The 24,726-nt window shown below is 52.5% G+C and overlaps 1 protein-coding gene across 7 annotated transcripts in view; it reads left to right on the forward strand.

Moving 5' to 3' along the window:
* Positions 1-22,956, forward strand: part of LOC105494745 (musashi RNA binding protein 1) — a 28,920-nt gene extending 5,964 nt beyond the window's left edge. For 3 of the 7 annotated variants that reach the window (XM_011763511.2, XM_071070972.1, XM_071070973.1), the window contains 10 exons: positions 101-193; positions 4,183-4,231; positions 5,353-5,435; positions 6,226-6,343; positions 9,850-9,930; positions 11,953-12,009; positions 16,425-16,493; positions 17,615-17,802; positions 18,312-18,374; positions 21,165-22,956. In XM_011763511.2, the coding sequence (XP_011761813.1) occupies positions 101-193; positions 4,183-4,231; positions 5,353-5,435; positions 6,226-6,343; positions 9,850-9,930; positions 11,953-12,009; positions 16,425-16,493; positions 17,615-17,802; positions 18,312-18,353 (780 nt within the window). In that variant the 3' untranslated portion in view covers positions 18,354-18,374; positions 21,165-22,956. Of the gene's footprint in view, positions 1-100; positions 194-4,182; positions 4,232-5,352; positions 5,436-6,225; positions 6,344-9,849; positions 9,931-10,165; positions 10,346-11,952; positions 12,010-16,424; positions 16,496-17,614; positions 17,803-18,311; positions 18,375-21,164 lie in introns of those variants that run through there. The other 4 variants (XM_011763518.2, XM_011763534.2, XM_011763527.2 and 1 more) reach the window with 4 other exon arrangements.
* The last annotated feature ends 1,770 nt before the right edge of the window (positions 22,957-24,726 follow it).

Raw genomic sequence — 24,726 nt, forward strand, 5'->3', positions numbered from 1 at the left:
AGCTTGTCAGCTGGCATCCTGGCAGGGGGGCTCGAGCCCCTGCTGGTGGCGGTAGGCCACAGGACTCAGATGCCCACTTTCTCATTCCCTCCCCTAACAGATGGTGACTCGAACGAAGAAGATCTTTGTGGGGGGGCTGTCGGTGAACACCACAGTGGAGGACGTGAAGCAATATTTTGAGCAGTTTGGGAAGGTGGGTTTAAACTGGGGGCGCTCGCTGCTGGGGCTGTGAACATGCTGTAGAATGGGGCACTAGCAAGCCGAATTCAGCCAGGTCATTCAATTCCTGCAAAAGATGAGAGCCAGGCTGGATCCTGCTGTGGGGGGAGACCAGGCCAATCCACCTTGCAGCCTCCTGGCTCATCTGTGATCCTCAGACTCAGGACATCCCTAGGGACAGAGAAGCCACACAGTAGCTGGCCCTGTTGTTGCCCTTCCACTGTATTTTTCTCTTATCTTCATTCTCGCAAGGGAGGCAGTGCTCCCCGCAGCCAGTTCAATCAAGTCACCCTGTGGCCCCCTGGGAGTTTGCACCTGTCCAGGCCGCGGGCTATTGAACCTTTCCCCACTCCTTCCATTCGAGGATGATAAGGAGGCAATAAATATGACTCCCAATTGCACTCGGCACCCTATTTGCACAGGTGGGGAGCTTGGAGCAGGAGCTGGGGGGCTGCTGGTCCCCTGGGTATTGGGGGAAACTGATGAGAGCACCCCCCCAATTCCTGATCAGGCCCGGAGGATTGACTGTGAGCTCTGAGGGGCATGGAGCTTTAATTTCTGGGCCTCTGAAGAGGTAGATGTTATGGTGACATCTGACAATAGGGTGTCCTCTGAAAGGTGGACAATGTGAACTTTGGGGTCCCATGGGGAGATGGCAGAGAGGGGCCTAGGTTTGAAGTCTAGGAGGGAAAGAGGGTTGTTTTGCTTGGGGCCGGGGTCCCTGGTCTGTCTTCTTTTAGGTGAGACAGGCGAGAGGCTGGGTCTCTATTTTCCCATCAAGATACTTCGAGTCACCCCCAGGCAAGCGAAGGGGGACGTGGCCTGGGAAATGGGCCTGGGATTGTGTGTGTGTGGCAGGGAGGTGTCCCCTGGCCAGCTGAGGCTGGTGGTGTGGGGGACCAGAGGCCTTGGCTTTCGTGCCTCGGTGGGCACCTGGGTCCGGGATGGAGGGCAGGTCGGGCGGGCCTGGGCCCCAGAGGGTAGGGCGCTCCTGGGAAGCAGCAGGCCCGGCTCGGCTGCGGCAGGGTGTCTTTGTGTCTGAGCGCCGAGCATTAGAGCTCGCACTAATCTGATCCAGCAGCTGTGATTGGAGGCCGCCTGCCCCCGGGGCCGGCGTTGCCATGGCAACCGGGCCCCAGGAGAAGCCGTCAGCGGCCGCGTCTTTTGTTCGGGCCTAAATCGGCGTTGGCATGTGAAACCGGCCCGGGGAGGCCAGGGGGAGCCGGAGAATAGGCTGCCAGGGAGCGAGGGGGACAGCCGGGAATGCCAAGGGCCCCGCGGCGGGGGGCCCCCCGCCCGGATCGAGGGGCCGCCGCCGAGGGGGGAACAATGGTCAGCCGCCATGGCTGCCACTCAGGCTTAGCGGCCGCCGAACTTGGCGGCTCGGCTCCCACTGGTCAGCAGGCCTCGGCCGCCTCCCCTCCCCCCGCCCGATCCCCCCTGCCCTCGGGTTCCCATGGAGACCAAAGCCTATTAAGGACACTGGGCCGGGAGCCTCCCTCCCCTCAGCTGGCCCCAAGAGGGGACACCGGTGGGGGTAACCCGGACCCCCAGCCATCTTCCTTGCCCCCTGCCCTGGCCTCAACCCCACCGTCCCACTAGGGGCCTCTCCAGCCAAGGCCCAGGTTGAAGGCTGTAGTGGGGCCAGGGATGGTGTCCTTCCTTCCAGGGTTGGGTGGAGGAAGACGAGAAAGGTTGTAGATATGGTCTGAATCCATCTGTGGGTCAGGCAGGGAATCGGAGCTGTAGGATTAGGGGGGAGGGTGTGGCCGGTTCATTCATTCATTCATTCATTCATTCAAAAAATGATTGAGCCACAGTCAAGGTGCTCAATAGGATGGTGTCATGGCCCTAAATGACACAGACGCTGTCCTCATGTAACCTTCAAGCCAATAGTATCTGGCTGCTCTCTCTCCAGCTTTGCCATGCTCCCCCATGTAACTATGGGCAAGTCCCTCCCTTGTAAAGATAACAATAATAGCTGTTATTTATTAAGCACTTACTGTATCCCGGATGCTGTGAGTTAAGAGTGTTACACGCACTATCTCACTAAATCCTCCCATAGCCATGCTCGGTGGTGCGCACCTGTAGTCCCAGCTACCAAGGAGGGTGAGATGGGAGGATTGCTTGAGCCTAGGAGTTCAAGACTAGCCTGGGCAATATAGCGAGAACCCATTTCCAAAAAAAAAGTGTCTTTCATTTAACTTCAGCCTGTAAGATAGACACTGTTATGCCCATTTCACAGATGAGGAACCAAAGCCAGAGAGACATCAAGTCACCTGCCCAAGGTTACCCAACCAGCAAATGCAGGATTCAGGATTCCAACTCAGGCCCATCCTACCCAAAGCCTATGCTTTGATCACAATCCTTCTTTCTGGGTTTCTGTTTCTCATTGGTTAAGCAAGGGGTGGGGAAGATGTGCTGAACCTGAAATGACTGTCCCATTCGGGTGGTCCGGCTGATTGGGGATTGGGACTCAGAGTGGGTCCATAGGGTGGGAGTGAGAGTGCCATTCTGCAGCATGGGCCCCGGTGCAGGCAGCTGTTTGAGAAGAGAGATGTCATGAGATTCTCCAGGGACCTTGTTGCTCCTGGCTCAGTGGGATCCTGGTTCTCCCAGCCGGAGTCAGAGGCCCACTGTAGCTTGATGGCTAAGAAGAGCTGGAGGATCACTGTAGTTCAGGGTCTTTAATGGGGCAGGGGAGGGCCTTTAGAAGCTGGATGATGGGGTTGGGCACAGTGGCTCACACCCTTAATCCCAACACTTTGGGAGGCCGAGGCGGGTGGATCACATGAGGCCAGGAGTTCAAGACCAGCCTGGCCAACACGGTGAAACCCCGTCTCTACTAAAATACAAAAATGAGCCAGGGGTGGTGGGCACCTGTAATCCCAGCTACTTGGGAGGCTGAGGCAGGAGAATTGCTTAAACCTGGGAGGCGGGGGCTGTAGTGAGCCGAGATCACGCGACAGAACTCCAGCCTGGATGACAGAGTGAGACTCTGTCTCCAAAAAGAAGAAGGTGGATGATGAGCCTGGAAGTAGAGGGAAGGAGAGTAGGGAAGAGGCTGGTTACCCATGGCTTGATGGCTTGAGAAAAGTATTTTTTTTTTCATCCTTTGGATGTCTGGTCATTTGGGGGAGGGTCGGGGCCTAGAGTAGGATTGGGTTGGGTATCAGAGGCAGCCCCTGATTTATACCAAAAGTGACTTAGACCTTAGCTAAGAAAGAAGGCAAGGAGGAGGCACCAGATGCAGGCAAAAGGAAGGTGGCACCAAGGCCTTTGGTGACCGTGTATCCAAGGGGTACCTAGAGGAAGTAACAAGAGTGGACTGGGGTCCAAGAGAGGATGGATGATGTAGACCCTCCTCTTTCCCCAGTCTCCTTCCCCTCCCCCAGTCAGTGGGAGGCAAAGCAGCCCAGGCACTGAACTCTACTTGCTTTAATTACAGCCTCTAGCAAAAGGAAACCTCAATTAGAGGAAAAGATCTGTAGCCGGAGAGGGGAGTCCAGTCTGGTTGCTGTCCTCCTGGCCTTTTACAGAAGGGATGAGACTTTTGCTTCCCCATCTTGTCATTTTCCTGCCTCCCATATTTCCTTCTCTAGCATCTTCTCTGTGCCTCCCCAGCTTGGTCAAGGTCTTGCTGTGTGATCTTGGGCAGGCAACTTCACCTCTCTGAGCCTATTTTCTTATCAACACCATGGGGATCTTACCGTGCAGAGAATGTTGGGAGGATGATGGAGCTTAATAAATGCAAGCTGGTCCATTGAGATGATGGCAATTGAAAAGGGGGTGCTATGGCATTCAGTGGGGTTGCAGAAGGAAAGTTGTCCCCTGTGCAGGAAAGAGGTTTAAGGTCAAGCCTGGAGTGGGCAAGAGGACAGTGGGTTGCTGGAGCCCCTGTTCCTTGGTGGTGGTGGGTTCTGCTGGTATCTGCTGGGTCCTCCATGGCGGGCTGTGTTTCAGGTGGACGACGCCATGCTGATGTTTGACAAAACCACCAACCGGCACCGAGGTGAGTGTGGCCCCCTCCCCCTTCCCAGGCTGGGCCCCGTGGTCAGCCAGGGGGCTGCAGGTCACAGCTGCCCTTTCATCTCGCCTCCTGACATCCTATCCCCCAGGATCTGCGTCCTCTCCCGGGCCTGGCCTTACAGAAGGCTTTTGTCCCGCTATTTCCTGTGCTAGAAACTTGCCGCATTGCAGACACACAAGAGGAACAGAGGAGTACCTCCTCAGCCCCTGCAACCCACTGAGCCTCCTACCCCCACCTTAGTGGTGTCTGCCTCTGCCCAGGCTTACCTTGTCCCTGGTAACCAGAGCTTAGGCCAGGCCCCCCAGGGTCAGGCTGACTCCACAGCTCCAGGCAGTCACCTCCGGCCCAGCCCCCAGCCCCCAGCCCCGTTGCCTCTGAACCTGTGAGAGTCTGGGCCACACCGTGTGTACCGCCTGGCTGTTTTCTCCCGAGGGCCTTACCTTCTGAGAAATCCCTTTCCAGCCCCTGGGGCACACTCAGGAGGAGATGGGATTGTTTCTCCAGTTGTTTCAGGACTTTTAGTCCATTATGGGAGTGGGGTATGTGCTCTGTGTGTGTGTGTGTGTGTATTTGTATCTGTGCAAAAGGGGGTATCTGTGCCTAAATATCTGTGTATATCTGGTATGTCAGGGTAACTGTACGTGTAGAGCAGCCCTGAGAGTGTGTGTGATACGCACGTATCTAGGTGTGTGCATGCGTGAATGTGTGTATGTCTATGTACATTTGTATGTTTGGACATGTACACCTTTGTGTAAGTTTAAATGAGTGTGCATGTGTATTCTTTCTCCCCTCTTTGAAAACACCTAAGGACAAGAAAAAGCATGTTGAGTGTATTCTCATCACAGCTCTACCACTTTCTGACTTGCTGTGTCACCTTGGGCAAGTTACTTCACTTATCTGAGCCTTATTTTCCTCATCTGTAATCTGGGACTTGAAACCCTGTCTCAGTGGGTGGTTGAGAGGATTCCAGGCTGTGAGCAGAGCCTTTCATTAACTCTCACTTGCCAGAGAGAGAGGAGCGGGGATATTGGTGTGACCTGGGGTTGGGTTTTGACCCTGCGCTCTGGTTCTGACCTTGCCTTTATGCTTTGTCCAACCTCTAGGGTTCGGGTTTGTCACGTTTGAGAGTGAGGACATCGTGGAGAAAGTGTGTGAAATTCATTTTCATGAAATCAACAACAAAATGGTGCGTTGGGACCGGGTGCAGTGGCTCACGCCCGTAAGCCCAGCACTTTGGGGAGGCTGAAGTGGGCAGATTACTTGAGGTCAGGGGTTCGAGACCAGACTGGCCAACACAGTGAAACCCTGTCTCTACTAAAAATACAAGAATTAGCCAGGCATGATTGTGCGCACCTGTAATCCCAGCTACTCGGGAGGCTGAGGCAGGAGAATCGCTTGAACCCAGGAGGTGGAGGTTGCAGTGAGCTGAGATTATGCCATTGCACTCCAGCTTGGGCAACAGAGTGAGTGAGACTCTGTCTCAAACCAAACAAAACAAAACAAAAACAAAAACATGGTGAGTTGGGATTGGATGGAGCACAGGTACAGAGAAGACTGGGGCTCCTTGGGGGGCCTGCCAGGGAAGCTTTGAAGTTCTAAACGGAGGCAGAGGGGCTCAGAGTGAGTGGAGGCAGAGCCAGTTCTCCCACCCCCTGAAAACCTAGACAGGAAGGCAGTGTTACACGGTAGTTACTCGGGCAGATGACTTCCCTTCTCTGAGCCTCAGTTTCCACATCTGTCAAATGGGAGTGGAAAAGCTCCTCCATCATAGTATTAGTGTAAGCATTCATTGAACGATTGCATGCAAAGCTGTTTACACACTCCCTAGCATATAGTGAGTGCTCCATCAGTGGTAACCATGAAATTGTTTTCAGGTGGACAGTGAAATTAATAAAATTAATAGAGTCTTTCCAGGGAACAAGAGGGCTAACGACCCTAGCTCTATGGGAAAGACTAACTGCTAGGTCTCATTGCAGGTGGAATGTAAGAAAGCTCAGCCAAAGGAGGTGATGTCGCCGACGGGCTCAGCCCGGGGGAGGTCTCGAGTCATGCCCTACGGAATGGACGCCTTCATGCTGGGCATCGGCATGCTGGGTATGCGCGAGCCTGCGCCTGTGGCTTCTTTCTGTCGGAACTGCTCCCAGGGCTAGCAGGGGCTGTGTGGGTGTTGTACCTCCTCTGTGGTCTGCCCTCCGCCTGTCTGAGTCATTGGGCAGGAGTAGGGACTAGGGATCCGTCCCGTCTGGCAGTCCTACCCAAGGTGGGGTGGTTTGGTTGGGGGGGTGCTGCCCTCTGGTGGTAGCCAGCAGAAAGGTCCAACCATATTAATTGGTCCTGTCAATCTGTCCGTTCTCTCGTCTATCCATCCCTCCATCTGTCCATTCCTCCATCCATTCATCCATCCAGTACACAGTTATTGAGCAACTCTTTATGCCAGACATCATGCCAGGAATGGCAACAATGACTTTCCTTGGAGCTTTACAATCTGTCAGGGAAAAGAAGTAAGAAGATACATAGATTTCAGATGCAGAAGTGTAGGGTGCGGAGAGTGTGGTCACAGGGAACTTGACCACGACTTGGAGAAGTGGGAAAAGAAATTACATTTAAGTTGAGTCTGCAGGTGGAGTAGGAGCCAGTGATGGGGAGGCTGGAGAGACGGGAAGGGGAAAAGTGTTCCAGGCCTTTGGAGGGGCAAAAGGAAGGCTGCCTGGTCTTATTCATTCAAGTAATATTTATTGAGCAACTTCTGAGAAGTGGAGCCTGCTCTCATGGGGCTTCCCTTCAAGTGGGAGACAGGAGTAAATGGGCACTGCCTCTACAGAGTGACTGGAGGCTGTGGGAGGCCCAAGGAGGCACCTAAACCCACCTGGAGGCTGGGGAGACTCCCTGGAGGAGGTGAAGGCTGCCATGAGCCTTGAAAGCTGAGCAGGAGTCAGCTGTGCTTTGGGTCCAAGACTGAGGATGGTAAATCTGACTTCGGCCCCCAGGAAGCTCAGAGGCTCCCTGGAGAGATGAGATGTGTACACACAGAAAGACAACAGTACAAGGGGGTCTTTATGCCAGGCCTGGGGGAGGGACGCACAGAGAGGTATTCTGGGAATTCAGAGGAGGGGGCACAGCATGGGCTAACGGGTCAGAAGTGGAGGAGGTGAGCAGCCTCCAAACAGGGCACAGTCTTCCTTGAAGTTTTCCTTTTTTCTTTAACATGTTATTTGGAAGTAATCCCAAACTCAGAGGAGCTGCAAAAATAAAACAGTACAAAGAACATCCGTATACCGTTATCAGATTCACCTGTTCTTAACATTTTGCCCCCATTTTGCTTGATCGGTTTTACTCTATGTGTAGACATGTGTGTGTATGTGTGTTTGCAAATATGGATGTATACATATATACACACACACACTTGTAATTTTTCTTTTTTTTTTTTTTTTTTTTTTGAGACGGAGTCTCGCTGTGTCTCCCAGGCTGGAGTGCAGTGGCGTGATCTCGGCTCACTGCAAGCTCCGCCTCCCGGGTTCACGCCATTCTCCCGCCTCAGCCTCCCAAGTAGCTGGAACTACAGGTGCCCGCCACCACGCCCGGCTAGTTTTTTGTATTTTTAGTAGAGACGGGGTTTCACCATGTTAGCCAGGATAGTCTCGATCTCCTGACCTCGTGATCCACCCGCCTCGGCCTCCCAAAGTGCTGGGATTACAGGCTTGAGCCACCGCGCCCGGCCACACTTGTAATTTTTCACTGAATCATTTGAGGGTTAGTTACATGCATCGTGGCCCTTTACCCTTTGATGCTTCCTAAGATTAGGGATATTCTTTCACGTAACCACAGTGTAGTTATCAACTTCCTAAGTTTATAATTGATACAATATTTTTATCTAATCTACTTTCTATTTTCCAGTTTTATCAATTGACCCAATAATGCTCTTTTTTTGTTTGTTTGTTTTTGGTAGAGACGGAGTCTCACTATGTTGCCCAGGCTGGTCTCGAACTCCTGGCCTCAAGCAATCCTCTCGCCTCAGGCTCCCAAAGTGTTGTGGTGGTAGGCATGAGCCACTATGCCCAGACCAGTAATACTCTTTATAGAATATTTTTGTCCTTTAGAACAAGATCCAGGCTACAGTCAGGTATTGTAGTTAGTTGTACTGTCTCTTTCACTTTGTTTTATTTGGAACATTGAGAAAGTTTTCTTCTAAGGTGATTCATGAGCTGTTTTCACCCTTCATTTAAAAAGTGAAAAAAAGTCGGGCACTGTGGCTCATGCCTGTAATCCCAGTACTTTGGGAGGCTGAGGTAGGTGGATCACCTGAGGTCGGGAGTTCAATACCAGCCTGACCAACATGGAGAAACCCCGTATCTACTAAAAATACAAAATTAGCTGGGGGTGGTGGCACATGCCTGTAATCCCAGCTGCTCGAGAGGCTGAGGCGAGAGAATCGCTTGAACCCGGGAGGCGGAGGTTGCTGTGAGGCGAGATCGCTCCATTGCACTCCAGCCTGGGGAACAAGAGCGAAACTCCATCTCAAAAAAAAAAAAAAAAAGTGGAAAAAGAAAGAAAGAAATTATCTAACAAATAGTGAAATCGGTGGTTAAGAGGCTTGGAGCCAGTCAGATCTGAATTTGAATCTTAATTGCACCATTATTGCTAACTATTTGATTTTTCTTTGAGAAGACAGAAAATCAGCACTTAAAGAAATTATGGGTAGTTTCTGGCCAGATGTGGTGGCTCATGCTTGTAATTCCAGACCAAGGCAGGAGGATCACTTGAGGCTAGGAACTCGAGACCAGCCTGGGCAACATAGCAAGACCCCATGTCTACAAAAAAATTAAAAAATTTGCCAGGCATGGTAGCACACGCCTTGTAGTCGCAGCTACTGGGGAGGCTGAGATAGGAGAATCACTTGAGCTCAGAAGTTTGAGGCTGCAGTGACCTATGATTGCACCACTCTGCACTCCAGCCTGGGCAAAAGTGCAAGATCCTGTCTCTAAAAAAGAAAAAAGAAAAAAAAATCATGATATAAGTTCAGATAATGATCATCAGTACTAAGAAAAACCAAGGTAACATGATAGAGATTGTAGCTGATGGGAAGGAGGACGCCTGTGGGAAGATGTTTCAGAGTCTTGTACAATGAAAGGGACTCAGGCATGCAGTCATCTGGAAAGAGAGCTCCAGGCAAAGGCACCGGCATGTGCAAAGGCCCTGAGGTGGGAATGAGCTTGGCAAAGCTGAAAAACAGCAAGGAAGCCAGTGTGGCTGGAGCAGAGGGAGGGAGGGGCAGCGTGCAGGAGACGAGGACAGGAGGGAAGCAGGAGCCAGAGCTCGAAGAGCATTGGATTATTCTCAGCCAAAAAGTGTCACCTTTCAGAGCCTCGGTTTCCTGTCTGTAAAATGGGGTGCCTAACAGTACCTACCTCTAAGGCGAGTTTAACGGGATAATAGTGTGCAGTGTGCTCAGCACAGGGCTTGGCATGAAGAAGGTATTTGGAGGGTACAGCTCTTATTCATGATACAGGAAGGTGAGGGGACATGAGTGGCTCAGGTCCTTCTCCTTGAGCAGGATCCACCCTGTGGATGAGACATCTGACACTGCCCCCTTACCCCATCAGGTTACCCAGGTTTCCAAGCCACAACCTACGCCAGCCGGAGTTATACAGGTCTCGCCCCTGGCTACACCTACCAGTTCCCTGGTAAGTCCTGCTTGGTAACCCTCTGCTGCCAGCATGCCCCTGGTTCCCGGGCAATCTGACTTCTCAGGGTGGTGTCTGGGGGTGCATGGCTGGGGGTCTGCCTGCTGGAGGCTTGGAAGGAAGGGCATGTCTGAGGAAAGAGGGCCTCTCCCCACCCATCCCACCTCCACCCCCTCCCCAGAAGCTGGGGACAGGGGCTCCCAGCGTGACCCTGCATGGCACCGTTTTCTCCCAGGCCATCCTCTGCCTGCCTCCTGCCTGTCTCTCCTCCCCGCCCGACTCCGGGGTTGCCACTTCCACCAGAGAAGGCATTGGGCTTGTAGTGGGCGCCTCTCCGAGGGCCATTGTTGATTGCATCATCATGGACACCTATAATGGCCAGGCTGTAGACTGAACTCTTTCAAGTCCAAACAAGGTATTATGCTGAGACCCTATATGCTGAAAACCAATTGAAAAGCATTCTCATCACCACGCTCATTTGTAAGCCAACATAAAGATAACACTAGACCTGAAAGTAAATGTCAGGAAGCCCAGCAGTTCTGAAGTTCCCCATGATGACTATTCAATACAGTTTTCTTTGAAATAAGAAATACCAAACTTTTGCAAGGCTATATATTTATTTATTTATTTATTTGGGGGTCTTATTTATTTGGAGGGCCCCTAAGCACTTACCTCCTCTGCCTCAGGGCTGTTCAGCTTGGAGAACTTTGTGTACAGGATGTTGCCTAATTCTCTCAATAATCTCATGGGGAAGCATGCTTATCCTCATTTTAGAAATGAGGACGTAGACTCAGAGAGGAAGAATGACAAGCTAAGATGAGCCAACTAGGAAGTGGCAGAGCTGGGACTTGAACCCAAGCTTGACCTGTTCTACCTATTCTAGGGTCATCACTTTTCATCAAGCTGCCTTCCCCCCAACACACACACACACACACACACACACATATGCACACACACAGACACACATACATACATACATATACACACACACACACATACACACACACACAGACACACATACATACACACATATACACACAGACACACACACACACACACACACACACACGAGAAGAGGATTCTGGGAGATGTTTTTGGTAACAATCAATTCTAAGCCTTTTAGAGACACCCGAGGCTGGACATGGTGACTCATGCCTGTAATCCCAGCACTTTGAGAGCCTGAGATGGGAGGATGGCTTGAGCCCATGAGTTTGAGATCAGTCTGGGCAACATAGTGAGGCCTTGTCTCTACAAAAAATTTAAAAGTTAGCCAGGCATGATGTTGTGCACCTGTGGTCCCAGCTACTAAGGAGGCTGAGGTGGAAGGATCGCTTGAGCCCAGGAGGTTGAGTGTGTAGTGAGCTGTGTTCATGCCACTACACTCCAGCCTGGGCAGCAGAGTGAGACCCTGTCTTTTTTTTTTTTTTTTTTTTTTAAAGGGCCGGGCGTGGTGGCTCATGCCTGTAATCCCAGCACTTTGGGAGGCCGAGGCGGGTGGATCACGAGGTCAGGAGATTGAGACCATCCTGGCTAACACAGTGAAACCCCATCTCTACTAAAAATACAAAAAATTAGCCAGGCGTAGTGGCGGGCACCTGTAGTCCCAGCTACTTGGGAGGCTGAGGCAGGAGAATGGTGTGAACCCGGAGGCGGAGCTTGCAGTGAGCAGAGATAGCGCCACTGCACTCCAGCCTGGGCGACAGAGCAAGACTCCGTCTCAAAAAAAAAAAAAAAAAAAAAAATAGAAAAGAAAAGAAGGAAACAAACAACTGGAATCGTACCTCCAGCTTTGCCCTGTGCCCAGGGTATAGGTGGCAACTCTGCTCTGTCTCTCTCTCCTCTATGTCTGTCTCCTTGCCCTCCCCTGCCTTCTGGGAACTGTGCGCTCCCCTCCCCAGCTCTTGGGTCCTGTGCATGGCCTGTCTCCTCACCCAGTGTCCCTGTCGGTGCATTTGTCCTCCCTGGGCCATGTCCAAGGGGCCTCCCCTGCTTCTTCCTAAGCTGTTTTACGTTTCATTTTAGAATTCCGTGTAGAGCGGACCCCTCTCCCGAGCGCCCCAGTCCTCCCCGAGCTTACAGGTCAGTCGCTCGGATTTTGTATACCTCTCAGGCCACATGGGGAGAAAGAGAAGGGGCCCAGGGAGCTTCCTGGGGAAAGCTAACGGGATCCTTTTCTCCTGCCCGCCAGCCCTCTGGCTGTGGGGACACAGCAGCCTGTGCCTGGGCACTGGCCAGTCTGGGCGGCTACATGGCCCTTAAGGGTGGGGCATAGGGCCAAGCCAAGCAGATGGAGGCAAAGTCACTCATTCATCCATTTGGCAAATATTTATCTAGCACCTTCCTTGTGCCAGCTCCATGGAGGCTCTGGGATCCCGCAGTGAACAAGCCAGGGTCTCAAACTGATTGCAGAGTGGGCCGGGTGGGGACGTCTGCACTCGGCATGGGCGTACCTGCCCTCGGTGCCAGCCAGCTCTTGCCGGGAGGGGATACAGACTCATTGTGCTCAGATCTCATGTTTTTCCAGAGATGCCAGAAACCTGGCTTTTGCTCTCGTATGAATTTGTCCATTATTTTTCAATGTTGGCAGCAGATTCTAAATGTTGACAACACTGTGAGCCAAATGAAATATTGCCAAGGGCCGAATCCAGCCCTTTGGTGACTTCTGGACCAGTAGGGTGAAGGTGACAGGGGGCCGGTTCCCTGACTGGAACCTTCACTTGGGCCAGCCAGCTCAGCTGCAGGGCTGGCCTTGAGCCGAGGAGACTGCGAGCACGTGGGGTGGGCTGCGCGGGGTTTCTCTGTCCAACCTGCTTCTCCCCCACCCCACCCCCAGACTCTCCCCTCAACCTGGCCATGTGTGGAAGATGTGAGCATGGACCTTGCTTTAGATAAGACCTTCCTTCTAAGGAGTGCTCAGGGTTCCCCCAAAATGGGGGAGAGGCAGAGAAACCTGGAGTGAAGGAAGGGGTGGGAGGAGAACCCTAGAGATGCAAGTGACAGAGGCTCTTCCCTGAAAAGAGGGAGAGTTTGGCCAATAGTTGTGGGGGTGGAAGGCTGGAAGGAGGTCCTTGTTACTCATTTAAGAAATATGTGTTCTGGGTCTGGTGGCTCATGCCTGTAATCCTAGCACTTGAGAGGCCAAAGCAGGAGTATCCCTTGAAGCCAGGAGTTCAAGACTAGCCTGGGCAACATGGTGAAACCCCATCTTTACTAAAAAAAAAAATTGAAAACTAGCCAGGTGTGGTGGTGGTACATGGCTGTGGTCCCAGCTACTTGGGAGACTGAGGAAGGAGGATCATATGAGCCCAAGAGGTGAAGGCTGCAGTGAGCCATGATTGCATCACTGCACTCCAGCCTGGGCAACAGAGCGCCATGTGTTACGGACCTACTGTGCACAGGATGCTCTCCCAGACCCTGGGGACAGAGCAGGCATAAGACAGAGGCAGGCCCTGATCTCACAGAACTTGCAATTTAGAGAAGGGAGCAAATACTTATTATATAAACAAGTCATTCTTTACAGTATGGTAAGCGCATGCTAGGGTTGACTCCTCTGACTTTATGGAAATGCCTAAAGGAGCCAAACAACAGACCTCAGAGCCCAATCCCTGGCCTTAAAGAAATGACAGAAGAAATGCCTCTAAAAAGATATCTTGGCAGGCAAGGGAGTAGGGTCAAGGATCAACAGTGCTTGGGCACCTGGGATCTGAACTTTTCTCTAACCTTGCAGAAAAGGAGATTTGGGTGGCTTTTTCATGCATTCAATAAATATTAATTGTACCAGACACCACTCCAGGCACTGGGGACACAACAGTGAATGAGACGGACAAGGTTCCTGCCTTCCTGGAACTGAAATTCCAGAGGAAGGAGACAGCAGTAAACAAGTAAACAGGCCAGGCATGGTGGCTCACGCCTGTAATCCCAGCACTTTGGGAGGCTACAGCAGGTGCATCACTTGAAGTCAGGAGTTCAAAACCAGCCTGGCCAACATGGTGAAACCCCGTCTCTACTAAAAATACAAAAATTAATTGGGCGTGGTGGTGCATGCCTGTAATCCCAGCACTTTGGGAACCTGAGGCAGGCAGATCACCTGAGGTCAGGAGTTTGAGACCAGCCTGGCCAACATGGTGAAACCCCATCTCTACTAAAAATAAAAAATAAAAATAAATTAACCAGGCATGATGGTGCATGCCTGTAGTCCCAGCTACTTAGGAGACTGAGCCAGGAGAATCACTTGAATCCAGGAGGCAGAGGTCGCAATGAGCCAAGATCATGTCACTGCACACCAGACTGGGCAACAGAGCTAGACTCTGTCTAAAAAAAAATCAAGTAAAACAAGAAAGGCTTACCTGAGTATCCCCAAAGCAAATAAGATATTTTTGGGCTGGATGCTATGGCTCAGGCCTGTAATCCCAACACTTTGAGAGGTCAACACAGGAGGAGTTGGGAGGCGAACACAGGAGGATAGCTTGAGGCCCAGACCAGCCTGGGCAACATACCAAGACCCTATATTTTATTTTATTTTATTTTATTTTATTTTATTTCATTTTTTTGAGATGAAGTTGTGCGCTTGTTGCCCAGGCTGGCGTGCAATGGCACCATCTTGGCTCACCACAACCTCCACCTTCCAGGTTCAAGCGATTCTCCTGTCTCAGCCTCCCAAGTAGCTAGGATTACAGGCATGTGCCACCACGCCCAGCTAATTTTTTTTTTTTCCTGTATTTTTTTTTAGTAGGGACAGGGTTTCTCCATGTTGGTCAGGCTGGACTTGAACTCCCGACCTCAGGTGATCCGCCTGCCTTGGCCTCCCAAAGTGCTGGGATCACAGGCATGAGCCACTGCACCTGGCCTTTCCAAGACCCTATCTTTACAAAAAAATTAATTTAAAACAATATATTTTTGGAGGGTGAGAAGTTCCATAAGGAAATTCAAGCAGGGAAATGTGCTAAGGCGTTAGGGTTGGGGACAAAGGGCCACCTCAGTGCGGGTATTCAGGGAAAACTTCTTAGAGGAGGTAGCATCTGAGTGAGAAGGAGCCCACTGTATGTAAAGTTTTCAGGAAAGATTCACAGTAGGAGGTGCTCACCTCTCAGCCCCGGGGAGCTCCAGGCTCAAGCCATTCAAGCCACTAGGTGTTTTTTTTTTTTTTTTTTTTTTTTTTTGAGACGGAGTCTCGCTCTGTCGCCCAGGCTGGAGTGCAGTGGCCGGATCTCAGCTCACTGCAAGCTCCGCCTCCCGGGTTTACGCCATTCTCCTGCCTCAGCCTCCCGAGTAGCTGGGACTACAGGCGCCCGCCACCTCGCCTGGCTAGTTTTTTTGTATTTTTTTAGTAGAGACGGGGTTTCACCGTGTTAGCCTGGATGGTCTCGATCTCCTGACCTCGTGATCCGCCCGTCTCAGCCTCCCAAAGTGCTGGGATTACAGGCTTGAGCCACCGCGCCCGGCCATTTAAAACAATATATTTTTGGAGGGTGAGAAGTTCCATAAGGAAATTAAAGCAGGGAAATGTGCTAAGGCATTAGGGTTGGGGACAAAGGGCCACCTCAGTGGGGGTATTCAGGGAAAACTTCTTAGAGGAGGTGGCATCTGAGTGAGAAGGAGCCCACTGTATGTAAAGTTTTCAGGAAAGATTCACAGTAGGAGGTGCTCACCTCTCAGCCCCGGGGAGCTCCAGGCTCAAGCCATTCAAGCCACTAGGTGTTTTAAGCAGAGGCCCTTTCTACTCCTTCAGCAGTTATTAAACACCTGCTGTGTACAAGGCAAGGTGCTAGGTGCTGCAGAGGTGAAGATGAAGGCAGACAGCAAACAAGGGGATAGGTGCCTGTGTCTGAAGAGGAGATGGCAAACAAGGAGGCTGAGGGGATTTGGCAGAGGCAGTGGTCATTTCTGGGGGTCAGGAAGGCACTTGGGGTGCTCTCAGGGGATAGGGGCGAGGGGAGCAGGACAGGCAGCAGAGGGTGTGGTGCAAAGCTGTGGCTTCAGTGGGAGCCCAGCCCCAGCCTGACCCCTGGGGCGCTCTACCTGGGAGCAGCAGGCCTGGGTGCCTGTCCCGTGTGTCATCTATCACTAGCTGTTGTGGGCTGTGAAGAAGGATGTGAGCTCCCAGGCACCTCTAGGCCAAGTGCCCCCTGTTTTGCCAAGGGCACCCTGGAGAAGGGGGCAGTTGTGGGCAACTTTCACAGCTGCTCAGGGTTGGGTGCCCTGCCTCCACCCTCCGTGAGCTTTGGGTTGTTGGAGCATGTGCCCCCAGTCCAGGGCAGAAATTGAGGCTCAGCTACTCAATGGGAAGCTGTGCTCTCTCCCACCTTTTTCCATCCATGCCATGGGTCAGGACACAGATGGTGGCCCAAGGTAGCCTTTTCTGCCTTGACCCTGGGGCTACATGGACCCCTGTGAGGTAAGGCCAGGCTGGAGAGGCTCTGGCTAGAAGGTAGGGGCCTCCTTCACCCACCTCTGCCCCCACTGCCATGCTGATGTGCCCATCGCTTTCTTTTCAGCCATTCCTCTCACTGCCTACGGACCAATGGCGGCAGCAGCGGCGGCGGCGGCTGTGGTTCGAGGGACAGGTGAGCTCTTCCGGGGTGCAGGAAGAGAGATGAGGCAGCACAGGGAGCAGAGAAGTCCAGGGGAGGGGAGGTGGCCACTGCCACCCCTTTGCAGAGGGACACTTGTTCATTTACTCAAGTATCAACTGATCACCTGCTCTGTGCTGGGCATCGTGCCAGCATGGGCGAGCCAGCCAGCAGCAAGACTGGCAGGGTCGGCCGGGCGAGGTGGCTCCTGCCTGTAATCCTAGCACTTTGGGAGGCCGAGGTGGGCAGATCACCTGAGGTCAGGAGTTCCAGAGCAGCCTGGCCAACATGGTGAGACCCTGTCTCTACTAAAACTACAAAAATTAGCCGGGCGTGGTGGTGCACGCCTGTAATCCCAGCTACTCGGGAGGCCAAGGCAGGAGAATCGCTTGAACCTGGGAGGTGGAGGTTGCAGTGAGCTGAGATCACGTCACTGCACTCCAGCCTGGGCAACAGAGTGAGACTCCGTCTGTCTCAAAAGGGAAAAAAAAAGACTGATAGGGTTTCTGCCTTCCAGGGCTTGCAGCCTGGTGGTGGCATCAGGTATTAAAAAGGCAATAATGCTGATGGCTGATGCTGCTGCACTAGGGGGTGTCCGGTACCAGAGAAGCTCCCAGCTGGGGCCTCTAGGAAAGGCCAGAGAAGGCTTCCAAGAGGAAGGGCCCCTTAACTTCGCATTCAAAGGCAAAGAGGAGGAAAAGTGTTTCTGGTTGAGGGAATAGCATATACAAAGGCTTGGAGGCCAGTGGGTGTGGAGAGTGCAGAAGTAGGGAGTGGAGAAAAGAGGCAGAAGGAGCCCGGGTGCTGGGGAGACAGTGGAAATTGCAAGTAGCAGAGGGACGCGGGTCAGGGTTTAGAACATGCATTCAGTTGCCAGGTGGGGTGAGGTTGGGAAGGGGCTCAGGAGAGGAGGCTGCTGAGTGGTCAGATGAGATGATGGGGGTCAGGGCTGGGGTGACTGGGTAGATGGGTGTGGGGAGATCTCCAGGAGGTGGGCCCACAGGACTTCCTGAAATGTGGGGGTCCAGGTCAGGGTGGGTGGGACAGGCTTGAGGGGGTGCCGTGGGGTGGCAGAGAGCGCCGGGGCTATCACCGTCTTCTTTCTGGGTTGCCAGGCTCTCACCCCTGGACGATGGCTCCCCCTCCAGGTTCGACTCCCAGCCGCACAGGGGGCTTCCTGGGGACCACCAGCCCCGGCCCCATGGCTGAGCTCTACGGGGCAGCCAACCAGGACTCGGGGGTCAGCAGTTACATCAGCGCCGCCAGCCCTGCCCCCAGCACCGGCTTCGGCCACAGTCTTGGGGTGAGTGGCCAGGCCTGGCGGCCTCCACCTCACCCCCCACACCTTGAGACACCCCCAAGTTGGGGAAGGGAGAGACTTTCTTTGTCTTTGGGGGCAAAAGGAGGGTGAGGGAGGATGAATGGAGAAAGAGTCAGTAAGGAAGAACAGTGGGGGTTATCATTCATTCAGTGGACACTTAGCTATCGCCTCTGAATGCCAGGCATAGTGGGCTCTAGGTGAAAATGAGACACATGGCGTCTCTGCTCGCATGGAGGTTCGATTCCAGCCCGGGGTGCCCTGGTTTTATCCAGGGTACTGGTTTGTGCAGATTCCCTGGCCCTTTGTTGGAGAATCTTTGAGCAGACCTGCAGTGGCGGGCGATCTGGGAAGGCAGACCTGCAATTGGGGGACGATCCAGGCAGGTATAGAGGGGTCTGCGCCTCACCTCAGATGTCCTGCAGAGAGAGAAGGAGCCCCTGATCTTCCTCTACTTTCCCAGGAGTCTAGGAGTCAAATGCTTTCCTTTTCAGGGCCCTTTGATTGCCACAGCCTTCACCAATGGGTACCACTGAAGCAGGGGACGGTGGCAGGAGGTGAGGATGGGGGGGGAGGTGGGGACAGGTGGTGGGGTGGCACTGGGGAAGCCTGTCCTGGGCCATCGAATCTCGGACACAGACCCCATCCCTGCCCTCAAGAATCACAGTCCCAGGGGAGACAGATCTTTATACCAGCTGTGGTCAATAAACATGAAAAGCTGCTCACCCTACTCCATTTAAACACAGAAATCAAAGCAACAGTAAGGCTTCACATCCCACCTATCAGGTTGGCAAAGATTATTATTATTCAGACAAGATCTCGTTCTGTCACCCAGACCTCCTGGGCTCAAGGGATCCTCCCACCTCAGACTCCTCCCAAGTAACTGGGACTGCAGGCACATGCCACCATGCCTGGCTAATTTTTTTTTTTTTTTTTTTGAGACGGAGTCTCGCTCTGCCGCCCAGGCTGGAGTGCAGTGGCCGGATCTCAGCTCACTGCAAACTCCGCCTCCCGGGTTCACGCCATTCTCCTGCCTCAGCCTCCCGAGTAGTTGGGACTACAGGCGCCCGCCACTGCGCCCGGCTAGTTTTTTGTATTTTTTAGTAGAGACGGGGTTTCACCGTGTTAGCCAGGATGGTCTCGATCTCCTGACCTCGTGATCCGCCCGTCTCGGCCTCCCAAAGTGCTGGGATTACAGGCTTGAGCCACCGCGCCCGGCCAAGCCTGGCTAATTTTTTAACTTTTTTTGTAGAGACAAGGTTTCACTGTGTTGCCCAGGCTAGTCTCAAATTCCCGGGCTCAAGGGATCCTCCTTCCCTGGTCTCCCAAAGTGCTGGGATTACAGGTGTGAGCCACCAGGGTTTGCCACAAAGATTTTTTAAGATCTTTTATTATTTCTTATTCTATTTTTTTAGATGGAGTCTCGCTCTGTTGCCCAGGCTGGAGTGCAGTGGCACAGTCTTGGCTCACTGCAACCTTGTCCCCTGGGTTCAAACAATTCTCATGTCTCAGCTTCCCGAGTAGCTGGGATTACAGGCATGTGCTACCACGCCTGGCTAATTTTGGTATTTTTTTGGTTTAGCAGAGGCGGGTTTTGCCATGTTGGCCAGGCTGGTCTCAAACTCCTGGCTTCAAGTGATCCATCTGCCTCGGCCTCCCAAAGTGCTGGGATTACAGGGGTAAGCCACCGTGCCTGGCCCTATTATTATTATTATTATTATTATTTTTAATAGAGATGGGGTCTCACTGTCACCCAGGCTGGAGTGCAGTGTGCAGTCACAGGTCGCCACAGCCTGGAACTCCTAGGCTCAAGCCATCCTCCACCTCAGCCTCCCAAGTAGCTGGGACCACAGGAACAAGCCACCATGCCTGGCTAAGATTTTTTTTAAAATTTTTTGTAGAGATGGGGTCTCATTATGTGGCCCAGGTTGGTCTTGAACTCCTGGCTCAAACGATCCTCCTCTGCCTCGGCCTTCCAAAGTGCTGGGATTACAGGCATGAGCCACTGGGCCCAGCCACAAAGGTTTTTTAAGCTGAACACTGCCAGCATTGATAAAGATACGGGAGAAACAAGTAAGTACAGTGGCTCAGGGGTTCCCGGGACAGTCTGGCAATGTTTGTTCCTGTTTCAAACATTCATGCCCTTACACCCAACAATTCCACTTCTAGGCATTTATTTTTAAAACTGCAAATAACTGAAATATCCATCAAAAGGAGAGTGGTTAAACAAATTAGTGTATGTGTATAGTGGTATAGTACACAGCTATCAAAACAGGATACCTTGACCAGGTGCGGTGGCTCACGCCTATAAGCTCAGCACTTTCGGGGGCCGAGGTGGGCGGATCACCTGAGGTCAGGAGTTCTAGACCAGCCTGGCCAACATGGTAAAACCCCATCTCTACTAAAAATACAAAACTTGGCTGGTGTGGTGGTGTGCACCTGTAATCCCAGCTACTCGGGAGGCTGAGGGACAAGAATTGCTTGGACCAGAAAGCAAAGGCTGCAGTGTGCCGAGATCAGGCCACTGCACTCCAGCCTGGGCAACAGAGCAAGACTCCACCTCAACAAACAAACAAACAAAAAAGCAACAGGATACCTTGACTTGTGGGACTGTGTACACGGCCATCACAGTGTCTATCCAGATGGCGGGAGACTGTGAGCCCATGATATTCTGTGCATTCACCCATTCATTTATGAGCCCTATTCCAGGAAAGAGGGATGAACAAGACGGACAAAGTCTTCTCTCATTTCACAGGACAAAAATCAAGTGAACGTATGAGATAATTCCAGATTGTGCATCACAGGGCTATTTTAGATGTGGGGTTCAGAGAAGGTATCTCTGAGAAGGTGACATTTGAATAAATCCAGCCATTCAAAATCTGGGGAAAGAGCCATCCAACCAGGGAACAGAAAGTGCAAAGTCTGGCTGGGTGCAGTGGCTCACATTCGTAATCCCAGATCTTTAGGAGGCCAAGGCTGGAGGATGGCTTGAGACCAAGACTTCAAGATCAGCCTGGGCAATATAGTGAATCCCCATCTCTGCTACAACAACAAAAATGAGCAGGGTGTGTTTGCCTTCCCCTGTAGTCCCAGATATTACCTGTAATCCCAGATTCTCAGGAGGCTGAGGCAGGAGGATCACTTGAGCCTAGGAGGTTGAGGCTGCAGTGAACTATGATCACTGCCACTGCACTCCAGCCTGGGCAACAGAGCTGGACCCTGTCTCTAAAAAAAAAAAAGTAAGAAGAAAAAAGTGGATAGTTAATGAACAAATCTCTTCTGGGAGAGGACTGGGGAGGGCTGCGTGTGCCCCAGGAGCCCCCATAATCTCCCGGCTGTGTTCCCAGCGCCCCAGCCTGCAGCTGACTGAGGACCACGAGTGAGCCAGCGAGGGGGCGGGAGACCTCAGCCGCAGCCGCCGCCCCCTCCCCCGCAGCGATGCGGACCCGCTACTGCCTGCCCCCCACTCCCCGGGCCCGGCCCCTGCCCTGCTACCCCCCGACAGCGTCTGGCTCCCCTACTAACGTCCCCCTCTTCGCCCTTGCCCCCATCCCCACCCGCCCCTCTCCCGGCCCTGCTTTTATTTATTTTGGATTAGCCGGTTGCCCACCCCAGCCCTCTGGTCCCTCCCTCCCTGCCGCGCCCCCCTAGGACCAGCCCCTCCCCAGAAGGCTTTTGGATTTGTGCATAGCTAGAGTGAAGGCGGAGGGAGCCTGCTACAGGCCGCAGCCCCAACCCCTGTTTTTTATTCTGATTTCCCCTCCTTTACTCTTTCCTTTTTTTTTTGTTTTTTTTTTTTTTGTTGTTTTTTTTTAAGAAACCGTTTTTAAACTATTTCTAGGTTTGTGAATGTGAAGCCCCAGGCCGCAGGGGGCAAGGGGCCAGGTGCCCCCCACCAGCTGAGAACAAAGTGTCTATCTGGGTTGTGGGCCCCTAGCTTCCTCCCTCCAGCCCTGGAGAGGAGGGCAGGGCTGCAGGGAGGCCAGGCCGAGCCCCTGGAACCATCCCGTCCTGTATCATATGTAAATACTGTGAGGTGATGTGCCCACCCCTCTCTAAGGCCCCTCGGGGGTGAGGGGCTCCCCCCTCCCCTGTTTCTGTCCCCTCAGACACCGTTACTGTAAGCTTGCAGGCCTCAGCTGTGGCCACGGCAGGCCCGCTCTCTCAGGCCCTCGGGGTCAAGGCCTTGGTTGGACCTGCCCACCCCGAAAACCCAGTGTGGGGGCAAAGGGCGCGGGAAGAGCAGGGCTTGCCCGGAGACACTGCTGGACGGGAATTAACTCTCCAAAGGTCTCCCCTGCCCCCTACCTAGGCTGGGTCTTCATGGTTTCTGCTCAGTCTGTCCCCTCTTCCTCCTCGACCCCCGCAATGAGTGGGCACCAGGGGACGCTCTGGCAAGGGCAGACCCCAGGGGAAAGCAAAGGGCGTCTCAGGGAACCCCCACATTCTCTCACTGAAGTTTCCCACCAGGATGACCCCACAGCCAGAGTCCCTTGGCAGCCCTCACCCCAGAGCCCCCTTCCAAGGAAAAAGAGATGTTCAGGGCATTGGACCTTCATGAACAGTGGCCTGACTGGCGTGGCAGGGCCAAGGCCCACCCACTGCCATCCCCCTTCTGTGTGTCCCTGTCCCCCAGTTCTGAGGCCCAGGGCCTGAGCTCTCTTCCCCAGCATCGCCCCCACCCGGAAACCCCGCCTTTGGAGAGTTAATTGTCTGTGTGAGGTGCTTAACCTACCAGCCCTGAGAACACAAAGCAATAATCTTTGTTACTGAGATGCGCGGCTGTTCGTGTTTTGGTTTTTTTTTTTTTTTTTAATGTTTCCTAATAAAAGAGAAGCTGCATTTTATTGGTTTTTATTTTTAATTTTCTACACGTTTGAGCTGAGTCCTGAGACACTTAGCTTCCCTCTCCCCTATCCCCATACCCTTCCACCCCACTGGGCCCAACCATGGGCTCAGGACCCTGGAATTCCGTTTTCTGATTTGTTTGGGGAATTTTTTTTTTTTTTTAAGATGTTACATGGTGTTTCGAAGCCAGCAAGTTACCACCCTCCGGTGTCTCTTCTCTCCACATCTGTAACTTCTTTTTCCAGGTTTTATTTTCAGTTTTAAATTCCTAATAAATTATTTGAAAACGTTGCTGGGCTTGTGAGTGTCTTATGTCTCTGTGCATTAAGGGATACCTCATTTTCCTGCTGTAGGGATGGCAGGACTCACCTCCATCCTCTTAGCGTCCTGGCAGGATCCAAGAATTAAATTGACACAAGATAGATGAATAGGGCCAGTCATGGTGGCTCATGCCTATAATCCCAGCACTGTGGGAGGCAGAGGTGGGCAGATGACTTGAGATCAGGAGTTCGAGACCAGCCTGGCCAACGTGGCAAAACCCCGTGTCTATTAAAAATACAAAAATTAGCCGAGCGTGGGGGTGGGCACCTGTAGTCCCAGCGAATTAGGAGGCTGAGGCAGGAAAGTCGCTTGAACCCGGGAGGTGGAGGCTGCAGTGAGCCACGATCATGCCTCTGCACTCCAGCCTGGGTGAGAGTGAGACTCTGTCTCAAAAAAAAAAAAAAAAGAACAGGAGAAAAGCATACACATTTATTTATCAAAAGTTGTGCGTGGCATGGGAGCCTCCATAAAGAAATGAAGGCAGTGTGGTGGCTCATACCTGTACTTTGGGAGGCTGAGGCAAAAGGAGTGCTTGAGACCAGAGGTTCAAGACCAGCCTGGGCAACATAGCGAGACCTTCATCTATACAAAATATTAAATTATTTAGGCATGGTGGCACAAGCCTGTGGTCTCAGCTACTCAGGGGACAGAGGTGGGAAGATTGCTTGAGCGCTGGGAGTTGCAGGCTGCAGTGAGCCGTGTTCTTGACACTGCATTCCAGCCTGGAGGACAGAGCAAGATGCTCTCACTCTCAAAAAGAGAGAGAGAAATGAAGACCTAAAGCAGCAGTTAGAGTTACTTATATACTGGATTGGACAAAGAATAGTCAATTATGAAAAAGCTACTCAATTATGTTGGAGAAGCTTAAAAGATGATAGCTATTTTGGGCCAGGCATGGTGGCTCACGCCTGTAATCCCAGCACTTTGGGAGGCCAAGGCGGGTGGATCGCCTGAGCTCAGGAGTTCAAAACCACCCTGGGCAACATGGTGAAACCCCATCTCTACTAAAATACAAAAAATTTGCCGGGTATGGTGGCATGCACCTGTAGTCCCAGCTACTCGGGAGGCTGAGGCACAAGAATGCGCCCAGGAGGCAGAGGTTGCAGTGAGCCAGGGTCACGCCACTGCACGCCAGCCTGGGTGACAGAGTGAGACTCTGTCTCAAAGAAAAAAAAAACCTATTTTGGCTGGGCACACTGGCTCACAACGGTAATCAAAGCACTTTGGGAGGCTGAGGCAGGCGGATCCCTTGAGTCCAGGAGTCCGAGACCTGCTTGGGTGATATGGTAAAACCCCATCTCTACAAAAAAATACAAAAATTAGCCGATGGATGGTGGTGCAGGCCTGTAGTCTCAGCTACTTGGGAGGCTGAGGTGGGAGGATTGCTTGAGCCAGGGAGACAGAGGCTGCAGTGAGCTGAGATGGCACCACTGTACTCCAGCCTGGGTGACAGAGCAAGACCCTGTCTCAAAAAAATTTTTTTAAGTTACTTTAACAAGGGTCTGCACAGAATTATCTCGGTACCAGCTTCTCGCCCTTGAAGATAAGGATGTTGCCTTTCCTTCCAGTACTGGTTGGGGGTCTTTCACTCAGGAATTTCATCATCTTCTGCCTTTAAGAAACAGCACAGGCCGGGCGCGGTGGCTCAAGCCTGTAATCCCAGCACTTTGGGAGGCCGAGACGGGTGGATCACGAGGTCAGGAGATCGAGACCATCCTGGCTAACACGGTGAAACCCCGT

This window comes from Macaca nemestrina, chromosome 10 (genome assembly GCF_043159975.1).
Source record: "Macaca nemestrina isolate mMacNem1 chromosome 10, mMacNem.hap1, whole genome shotgun sequence".
NCBI classification, from domain to species: Eukaryota; Metazoa; Chordata; class Mammalia; order Primates; family Cercopithecidae; genus Macaca; species Macaca nemestrina.